Source organism: Phycomyces blakesleeanus (assembly GCF_001638985.1).
Source record: "Phycomyces blakesleeanus NRRL 1555(-) unplaced genomic scaffold PHYBLscaffold_2, whole genome shotgun sequence".
Taxonomy (NCBI): Eukaryota; Fungi; Mucoromycota; class Mucoromycetes; order Mucorales; family Phycomycetaceae; genus Phycomyces; species Phycomyces blakesleeanus.
The window spans coordinates 487223-498157 of record NW_017265135.1 but is presented as its reverse complement, the minus strand read 5'-3'; the positions used below and the strand labels follow the sequence as shown (position 1 = coordinate 498157).

At 36.1% G+C, this 10935-nt stretch overlaps 3 protein-coding genes across 3 annotated transcripts; 2 read left to right on the top strand and 1 right to left on the bottom strand.

The window, feature by feature from the left end:
• Positions 1-270: 270 nt before the first annotated feature.
• Positions 271-2443, top strand: PHYBLDRAFT_139263 (CYP5206 protein; the record flags this gene model as incomplete). The annotated part of the gene is made up of 9 exons (XM_018430192.1): positions 271-466; positions 549-611; positions 673-823; positions 869-924; positions 1027-1497; positions 1583-1831; positions 1885-2080; positions 2151-2175; positions 2252-2443. The coding sequence occupies 9 exons, from the start codon at positions 271-273 to the stop codon at positions 2441-2443; spliced, it is 1599 nt and encodes a 532-aa protein (XP_018297267.1).
• Positions 2444-4939: 2496 nt separating this feature from the next.
• Positions 4940-5439, bottom strand: PHYBLDRAFT_179028 (hypothetical protein; the record flags this gene model as incomplete). Its single annotated transcript, XM_018438085.1, has 2 exons — positions 4940-5058; positions 5138-5439. Coding segments are annotated over 2 exons (421 nt in total), but the record flags the coding sequence as incomplete, so codon positions are not given.
• Positions 5440-8217: 2778 nt separating this feature from the next.
• On the top strand, positions 8218-10374 carry ATP2 (ATP synthase F1 subcomplex beta subunit ATP2; the record flags this gene model as incomplete). The annotated part of the gene is made up of 4 exons (XM_018438084.1): positions 8218-8338; positions 8547-8589; positions 8685-8851; positions 9061-10374. The coding sequence occupies 4 exons, from the start codon at positions 8218-8220 to the stop codon at positions 10296-10298; spliced, it is 1569 nt and encodes a 522-aa protein (XP_018297265.1). The 3' UTR covers positions 10299-10374.
• Positions 10375-10935: the final 561 nt, after the last annotated feature.

The window sequence follows — 10935 nt, the reverse complement described above, 5'->3', positions numbered from 1 at the left end:
TAATTTATATCTAATCCAGTTAAGTTTAGATGATCATCATATATTAAAATAAAAGAGAGAAGAGATGGACATGCGCACAGGTAGATGCACGTAAAAATACACCTATTGTCTGGTTTTATTGTTAGAGAATAATAAGTATATTGGGTGGGTGCTGGAACTTACTATCTCTATATTTAGAATAGATGATCAAGCCAATACCTATATAAACAAGAATAGATACATGAGTAGATATATATTCAACACCTTTCAACCCAATTCAGTCTGAACGTTATGAACAGCGAACTGATCCAGAGTTTATACAGCGAAGAAAACATACTTCCTGTCGCAGGAGTCATCGCAGCTGGAGTAGCTGCTAAACTTGTCCATACCCTCTTAGTTTGGGCTAAGAAAGAAAAAAATGAAGATCCATGGAATAAAAAAGGATTCAAGAAGATATCTGTTCCTTCTGGAAAATATCCGTATTTTGGTATAGATATATAAATTAAAAGAAAATATATCATACTCTGTTGTAATGGCACTAAACCGAAACTATTGTCTGACTCAAACAGGACATTCACTTACCATGACTGACAATCCAACCTACAAAGTTGAAGAGTGGCATCAGGAATGCGGTAAGATTCTCATATACAATATTAAACATATCAGTTGGACTAACTGTCGTTTTTTTGTTAGGTCCAATTATTCACCTTACTCTGGGAGTTCAACATTGGGTTATTGTTAGTGACCCATATATTGCCCATGAACTTTTATCTCGAAATGGAGTCAAAGCATCCGGTAGACAGAGACATTATTTTACCCACGAAGTCTATACCGATGGCGGAAAGTAAGATACGAGCGCACAAAGAAATAGTACTTATATACATTTTAGGCGTGGTGTTCTTTTCAATAACCCAGGAAAGAAGTGGAAAAATTCCCGTGGAATTGGTAAGCTAAAGATCATGAACTTAATAAAGAGCATATTGTTAAAAACATTAATATGATTTTATACTTCAACAACAACAACAACAACAACAACAACAAAAATAGCCTTGTCAATTTTGTCCCCGAAATATGTCGATAGATTTACATCTGTTATTGAGGAAATGGCAGATGACACTGTTAAAGTATTAAAGGCCGCATCAGACAAGGAAGGAGGAGTGTTTCCTACTCCTCTCTTAAAACTAGGAACTTTCAGTGCAATTACAAGATCGTTGTTCGGAAAGACTTCAGAAGAGCTCGGCGAAGAAACATTCAAGACTATCATATTTACAGCAGAAGAGCTTATTAGATTGGCTGGTCCTGAGAACGACATGGCTTCTTTCTTTCCTCACTTCTCGTGGATCGCTAATTGTTTTGCCGAAAAGAGTTCAATGATTAATGTAGTTAATAACCGAGATAAAATCTACAAAAAATTGATAAAAGATGCCATAGAAGGTGATGTTGACTGTTTAGCAAAGAGCGCATACGCACTCAAAGATGAGTACGGCCTAAGTGACATAGATTTGATTGTCATTATGAGTAAGTGTCAAAGTTATTATAGCCATTCCGTTATTTTGATAAAAAATCAAATCAAGTATTCTTACATGTACAATAATCTATCAAGGTGATCTTTTTACCGCTGGCGGAGACCCTATTGCTCTGTCATTATCCTGGCTGTTTGCGGTCCTACCACATCATCCTGAGATACAAAAAAGAATGTGCGAAGAGATTGATGCTTTTATTATAAAGCATGGCCGTATTCCTAGCTTCTCTGATAGAGAAGAGATCCCCTATATTATTGCTGTAATGATGGAAAATCTTCGTTTCAGAAGTATCACAAACTTTGGCATCCCTCATTATGCTACAGATGATAGTAAGTATATCGTGTTAAAGTAACCACAAACCTTACGACTTGCTATGATATAGTTGAGTTCCTTGGGTATTTTGTTCCAAAAGGAACTGTTATTATGAATAGTATGCACTCCATGCATATGAACCCAGAAGTATATGAAAATCCATACCAATTTATGCCGGAGCGTTTCTTGGGATCTTTAAGATCTTGGACAACTCTATCAAGAGGAAGCATCGAGGAGCGGGATATGTATGCTTTTGGGTGGGGAAGGTATGTATTGAATTAAACACACACAAGTTAAAATCAAGAGGTCTCATAAATTAATTTTATGTATCCAAAGACGCACTTGCCCGGGATCTCACTTTGTACGTAAATAAGTTTAGAAAAATACGGATTATTTTAGATTTTTTTTTTATTTTACTAACTCAATTGTACTTGTAGGCCGAAGTAGAGATCTTTAACCTCACTGTACGCACTCTTGCTCGTTACACCGTAGAACCCACCCTCAATCCAGATGGAACCCCTCATTTATATGATTGGGATGTTGTGTACACTGGGCTCAACTTACCTGCAAAGGAGTACAAAGTACGATTTGTGACCAGAACTGATACTCCAGTTGATATCCCACTTTAAAGCTTGACTAGAACATTACAGATATCATACATCTCATATATAGAAATATATAATGTTTGATACCAAACATACTGTGATAAACACATATTTCATTGAGTAGAAGCTTCATTTTTCTCTTACATCAAATAAAACCGTTATCTTTGATACTCTATTCAATTTTTGGTTTAAATATGGATTACCTGCAAGAATACTTATAGACTTTTAAGCATACTTATTTAAAAGTGAACTATAGAGTAAAACCTCGAAAATCCCAGCCTTAAACACATACAAACCTCAAAATTCACCTTATTCATATATATATATACATTGTACAAGATTTAAACATAAAATAAAAAATAATCAGAAATACCCGGATTTTGTAGCTACATTAAAATGTTTTCTTCTTCTTCTTTCTTTCTTTTTTGAGCACATGAAACAATTTTATAAGCAATTGGTATTTTAAATTTTAGAGTGATTTTATAACCATACGAAAGGTGGAATGCTTATGAAAAATGAACAAAGAAAATATAGTAAATCAATTGAATTAAAAAAAAACATATTATGTTGTAATACACAGCTGTAGACCCAGTGTCATATTCGATAGATAGACGTTACTAAAATATTTACTCAAGGTTATTTACAGCGATCGTAATAAAGAGAAAAAGTAACAGGATCAAGAGCACTTATGGTAATATTATAATAGTTTATGTTGGATACAAAACACACTTTATGTAAGTAAATGCTAAGAAAGATATACAATCTAGTAACTAAAGTTAGGAAATGGTAAGTATAATGGTCTGGAGCTGTTATTTTTTTAATAGGCATCTTTTGAACATTTCGGTGTTCATTTAAGATTTTGTAAACGGAGACGAGTACTAAAGTAACATGGCGCAGAGCTTTCTTCCCTGTGCTAGGAATATGTATTAGAAGAAGGAGCCAATATATATATATATATATATACATTAATAATAAAGCAGCAACGCCAGCAATCATGCTGACTCATGCAAATTTGTGGAAAAATGAGTACCAAATCAAGGGTTTCGAGTACTATAGCCAGCTTAAAATTCATACTTCAACTATATTAAGCGTGTGCGTATATATTTTTTCTTTGAATTTTGAAACGAAAATTTAGTGAACCAAGGATTGGTATAGAAATTATAAGAAGGCTTGAAAGGTTTGAATACAATAAGAGTGTGAGCGATTAAGTAACAGACCTTCTTTCCTTTTTTAGCGAGAAATGTAATAAATACGACTTCAGACTATAATATATTCCAAAGGCAGGCATACGTGTTGTAATATAGTGTAAGCCAAGTTAAGTTTTTTTTTATAGAAATCATTTTGATATTCAAATCCGAAATTCTGGAATTCTTTGGTATTGAAACAACAATAGATTAAAAGCAAAGCAAAAGAAACAAGTTTAGAGAGAAATTAATATTTTACTATTTAATAAATGGTGAGGGAAAGATTAATACCAAATGGTCTTTTTTTTTCTTTGAAAATAATATCACAATTATATACCTTTTCGTTTTTGTAAAGTATAAATTCTACTAAAGTAACTGCTTCACCTTTTTGTAGGCAGTATCACCAGCACAACCTTAATTGCATACTTCAATGAAGTACCGAGTTATTTCTGGTTTATGGCTGGCATTACTTTTGTCAATTAATTAACTCTGTTCATAAACAAGTTGATATTGGTATTAAGTAAGCTGCAGGAATAATTCAGCTCTTTCTAGTCAAATCCTTAACAGGATCTCGAGTGTCTTATATCGTATCCCTATTGAAGGGATCAACTCTCTTTCTCAGTGAACAGCAAAACTTACTTTCGTTATAAGCGTATGTTATGTTTTGCACCAGAATGCCCAAACATATGATAGAAACCACTCATTTTCTTGGGAAATTAACTTGACACTTTTAACTATCGATATAACCCCATTTCAATAAAACTCAACCTGAAATACAAAATTCTGTCACATAGTGATGAGATCCAGACAATATATGTATACCTTTTGCCTAATATAATTTTGGAATATATATGTATTTATTTTATAGTGACTATTAGGCTCCTTTTTGTGTCTACTTGTATGAGCAAAAGAAGAAGAAAAAACCTTTTATTGAACCTTTGAACCGAAAGCGCACAGACCACTTTAGAGTAACCTACAAATGACCGTTATTGAAACTTGTATTCAACTTTTAAAGTTATTGCTACACCGATCAAGATCTGCCCTTCATTACTTTTTTCCTTCTTTCCTTCTCTGCTCTACTTTACTTCAACTTACAAAGTCACTTTCATAAGTACTTTGATTGAATATTATTAACTGTCTATTCTGCCTTATAAAAGTTACACAAACCCAATAAAAAGAATATACAGCTATATCACGTTTGCTCTGACGTGGACATCTAAGACTGACAAAAAGCGCAGTCCTAATCTTTAATCTCAGATGCAAATGTTTTTGTTACATATAGAACCCCTCCAACGCGTGTCGTTTGTTTTCTCCTTGAGCAACAACAGTCCCGGTTTCATAGTGAGGCGTCTCTTGCGACCGTTGCAGGGAGATTCTTCCATGCTACAAGCATCGGAAAGTGAAAGTTGTTACTCGCCAGCTCAGTTAATTCTGAGAAGTCGTGGGGCATGGTCTCTTTTCATTTTTGGAAGGACTACTGTGTACATCGCATCGCCAATGTGGAATCATGATGCTGGGGGGAGGGAGGTCTAACCTGTGGTGAGATGTGCTGGCTCTTCACTGCTAACCTGACTGAACTCTTTAACGGCTGACGGTGAAGCTACTGGTAGTCGAATGAGCTGGACCTTATCACCTAGTGGTAAGTTCTCTGGCGAGTTCGCACCCACATTACTCGGTGACGAGATGTGGGGCTGGATGAACGGGTGCTTTCCGTTGGTTTGCCACCATTCCAGCACCTCCTTCGCTACCAAGTCAGGTTTACGTCCTGAAGGAGATTGAGCCGCGTAATGCGGGGACAAAGAACTTGGTGTCATGCTTTTTATTCTTTTACTCATGTAAAAGAACATTAAGTGAAATTAAATCAAATCAAATAGAATAGTTTCTTTATGTGTATCTTTAAATAAATAAATAAAGTCTTTTTTAACTAGCATCGTCTCCAATAAAAAAAAACACGCTTTTAAACTTTTTTTTTACTTGATTAAAGATGTCAATGTTGTAATTAGGATGGTTCATTTATAAGAGAAAGTTAATCTAATTGAATAAATATAAAAAGAAATAAGAAGCTATTTTTACATTCTAACGTGGTATTGATAACTTTGCTTAACCATAGATGCTGTTTTTGGCTATAAAGTATATAGTGATTAAAGCCAGAATAGTTTTTGAGAATGCCAATGCCATTAAATGTATGTTATTGAATTTGGCTAAGGAGGATGGCCAATGTAAAGAAAATTTATTGAAATGAGAGAAAGGAAAAAAGAAGAGTGTTTTTCTTTTAAAAAAAGAAGAAAAATGAGAGATGAGAAGGAATGAAGAAATGGGTGTTTGAGAGAGAAAGGCAGAAAATGCATGGTGAATTGAATACACAAGTAATACCCTCTTTGTATTTACACAGACTGCGCACAAAAAAAGGTCAATTTGGATGTATTTATGGAACAATAACTCTTATATATAAGCCTTTTTGTGCTTTGAATATTAGTGAATGCTTGGTATCTTTCATTCGTTATTGCCTACACATATGTGCAATTATAATCACAGTTCAAAGTATGATTGGAATTTAAGTAAGAAGAGTAAACAAGTATTAATAAGTCACAAAATATATCTCTTAATAATCTGTACAAACAGCTTTTATATCGCAATCTTTAAAGGTGAGTTGACAGACATTAAGGTGTATTAAATAACCAAGACGTAGATATTATAAAGGACCACGCCTTTATATTGAATTGCATGGGGTGGAGTGGAGTAGAGTGGAATTTTGATAGGCTCTGGCTGCTACAGATGATTCATTGATATATATTGCTTGTATACTGTTGTTGTTTTTTCTGTTTAGGTGCAAGTGCTCAAAAGATACTGAAAATCAGCTTTTGCCCAAATTTATTGAGTAAATGTTTTTTGTTTGCGTAAGTAGTGTGTTGGAGCATATTAAGACGTATCATTGGGACGTTTTTTTGAAATTGATTTCTTAAATATTGACCAGAAAGTCTAATATTTTCATTCTAAAGAAGAAAAAGAAAACGTCTATAATAAGATTTATGATATTTAAGCCATTCGACTATAGTTAATGCCAATTATCCCTAAAGACATATGGTGTGTTCGAGGATAAATATCTATGTTTTTAGGTGATTTTCAAAGTTCCATGACTTTTGCTACAGACAAGTTATTGAGAATTGCTTAAACATGTTTTATAGGGAAGACTCTTCCGAATAACTCTTGTTTAAAAGATTCTCAAAACAAGGCTTGAATAAAAAGTCATGGACCTTCAAAGTCAAGAGGTATCAATAGAAAATAGTGGAGTTTCAGCTTTTTTTTTTTAATATTGAAATGAAAAAGAGAGTCACTATAGCAACAGGTACATTTCAATGTTCCTAAAAAAGATAGTTGTGTAACGTAAAATACTATTTTTTCGATTTTCTTTCTATATATATCGGGAATTGAATATATTCTACTATCGGAGGTTTTTTGGGGTAAAATTGAAAAGATTTCAAAACTTTGATGTTTATGCTTGAACACACCATACATCTATTTTTTTTAAAAAAAACTTTATCAAAGGTACCCTTCACCTAGCTAAAATAATGCTAGGCCATAACACAGGCTTAATGTTTGATCTTGTACAAAGGGGTTTTATTTAATATAGTAATTTTCAAGATGTTAAAGCCAGGGTATTTTGAAGGTGTAATATAATAGTATACAAGTGTACCTTTTTTTTTCCTCAAAATGATTTCTAAACAATCGCCGCCCTAAAGGATGAATATTTTGAATTTAGTCTATCGTGTTTAACTTTTGCAGGGATATTTGGGCCATGCTAATAATCTGAATATTCTTATATACTTCTTTACTTCTATATGGGCCCTAAATGTACTAACTTGAGGCTTTTGATACTTTTACCTTTCTATTTTTCAAGTTTTCAGTCTCTCTCGTTCTCTTTGTGAGTCTACACTTGTCAAATGTGAATTGTCTGACTGTCAAACAGGAACACAAATTCGATCAAAAATAAATAAATAAGAAATTTAGTGACATAGTTGGGTTTTGTGCGACAATAATTGCAAAATGAATGCCGTTCTTCTTCTTTGGATGTTTCAATAATTAAGCAGCCGTACTTGCGAGTGTGTTGTATATGTACATAAACATCTTTCGACCGAGACTTTCTACTGCTACAAACTAAGCCAGGTCTAACAATTAGATAAAATGTGCTAATTGAAATATGTGTATGCAATTCAAAATAGTCATCTTTAATTATTCATCTAATTTAATCTTGTGCTATTAAATTGGACTTTTTGTCTCATAAATCAAATACATAATTATAAGAAACCTCAGGGGAGAATTAGACTTCCTTACTTCTCCCTTTACTTCCAATAAGTTAATGCAAAAAAAACCCTGCTGAAGAAGCAGATTTTATACATCCGTTACGTCACAAGAGTCCATATTGCGTCACTCGAAACGGCCTGCCAAAAAAAGAAGAAAAAAAACCGCGTGGTGCACCTAGCCAGAAAATCCACCCAAGTCGGTACGTTTTTTTTTTTTTTTTTTTTTTCGGATAATATGAGAAAGGGAAGGGGGAGGGGGGAGGGGGGCAACAGACTTTAAGTTGCTCATTCGCTTTTTTTGTTGTTTGTCGCAATGATCTTCACTCGTGCTCTCGGAAAGGCATCCACCAATGCCGTTCGCGCCCAAAAGGCCAACGCTCGTTTGGTTACCCGTACTGCCACCCAGGCTATTGGTTCCCAGGCTTCATTGAAGGGTAAAAAAAAAGAAATAATAATAATAATAATACACGCGCGCACTACATTACGAAAAAAAATATAAAATCTTGAATATTCTTTTTTTTTTATTAAAAGAAAATTATATACCTACATATATACCTACATATACACCTACGCATATACATATATGTATGTATGTGTGTATGTATACATCATATTCTAATACTTTCTGTTATTTGTTCATAGCCCGCACCTATGCCACTGAAGCTGCTGCTCCTGGCCAGATTCGGTAAGACCTGAAAACACGTTAATGTTACTATTTGAATCTCATGATGAATTCTTTGTAATTTTGACATTATTATTACTATTATTGTTATTCTACAGTTCCGTTATTGGTGCCGTTGTCGATGTTCAGTTTGAGCAGGATAACCTCCCCGCTATCTTGAACGCTCTTGAGGTCCAGGACCACACCGGTGGTCGTCTCGTTCTCGAAGTCTCCCAACACTTGGGCGAGAACACTGTTCGTACCATTGCTATGGACGGTACTGAAGGTAATAACACACAAACACACACTCACATATATATTAGAATAGGTGCACAAAAGAATATAGGTTTTATACATATTGAAGAGGGGGAATAAATTTATTTATTTTTATTTTATTTTTTGGTGGTGAATTCCGCGTTAAATTTTTCATTATTTTAATTATTATTATTTTTTGTTGAAAAAAAAATTGACAACTTTATTCATTTTGGTTTCAAGGTCTCGTCCGTGGCCAAAAGGTCATCGATACCGGTGCCCCCATTACCATCCCCGTCGGTAAGGAAGTCCTCGGTCGTATCATCAACGTTATTGGTGAGCCCATTGACGAACGTGGTCCCATCAACGCCAAGTCTTCCCGTCCCATTCACGCTGAGGCTCCCGAATTCGTTGACCAGTCCCCCACTCCCGAGATTCTCGAGACTGGTATCAAGGTCGTCGATCTCTTGGCTCCTTATGCCCGTGGTGGTAAGATTGGTCTTTTCGGAGGTGCCGGTGTCGGTAAGACTGTGTTGATTCAGGAATTGATCAACAACATCGCCAAGGCCCACGGTGGTTACTCCATCTTCTGCGGTGTCGGTGAGCGTACTCGTGAGGGTAACGATCTTTACCACGAGATGATGGAGACTGGTGTCATCAAGCTCGAGGGTGAGTCCAAGTGTGCTCTCGTCTTCGGTCAGATGAATGAGCCCCCAGGAGCCCGTGCTCGTGTTGCTCTTACTGGCTTGACCATTGCCGAGTACTTCCGTGATGACGAAGGTCAGGATGTGTTGCTCTTCATTGACAACATTTTCCGTTTCACTCAGGCCGGTTCTGAGGTGTCTGCCCTTTTGGGTCGTATTCCCTCTGCCGTCGGTTACCAGCCCACTCTTTCCACCGATATGGGTGGTATGCAGGAGCGTATTACCACCACCAAGAACGGTTCCATTACCTCTGTCCAGGCCGTCTATGTGCCCGCTGATGATTTGACCGATCCCGCCCCCGCCACCACTTTTGCTCACTTGGATGCCACCACTGTGTTGTCTCGTTCGATTGCTGAGTTGGGTATCTACCCCGCTGTCGATCCCCTTGACTCCAAGTCCCGTATCTTGGATCCCCGTATTGTCGGTGACGAGCACTACAAGGTCGCCACTCAGGTCCAGCAGATCCTCCAAAACTACAAGTCTCTCCAGGATATCATTGCCATTCTTGGTATGGATGAGTTGTCTGAGGAAGATAAGCTTGTTGTCGAGCGTGCCCGTAAGATCCAGCGTTTCTTGTCCCAGCCTTTCGCTGTCGCCCAGGTCTTCACTGGTTACGAGGGTCGTCTTGTCCCTCTCCAGGATACCATCCGCTCCTTCAAGGAAATCTTGGACGGCAAGCACGACGGTCTTCCCGAAACTGCCTTCTACATGCAGGGTGATATCAACGATGTCATCAAGCGTTCCGAAGAACTCGCCAAGGAGATGGGTGGCCAGTAAATATAATTATGTTTTACAGTAAATAATAAATAAGTAAATAAATAAATAAAAAAAAAAGAGTAGGATGTGTGTTTTTCTTTCTTTCTTTCTTTCTTTCTTGACTACTTGTTGTTTGCACAAAGATGTAAGGATGTTTTTCATTAGGTTCTGACCCAATAGATTGGATGATAGGATACTACTACTATAGGATATAATGCACAATTACACAAGTGTATCAATGTATAAATGTGCGTGCGGGTGTGTGTTTGTGTGTGTATATAGGAATGAAGAAGAAAAAATTACAGAGGAAAAAAACACACTCGTATATATATGTATATGTGTATATATATCCATGTGTGTAGGATGTAGTATGTAGTGTGTAATGTGCTTGGCATGGTACTAAAATTGACCAGTCAAGAGATTTGTAGGATTATACATTTGATCTATACAGAAGAATCAAAAAATGAAGAAAATGAGAGGTTGAGTTGAGACATTCCAACTTGAATAGTAGGAAGATCCAATATGATGGGTTCGCATGCAAAAGATTCCAAAAGATCACTTTGGATATTCTCATCGACTGTGTCCATGGGAAGAGAACGACTCTCGGTACTAATATGGGACTGAAGAGAGGGAGATTCGATTGAGATCTGGTCGACAG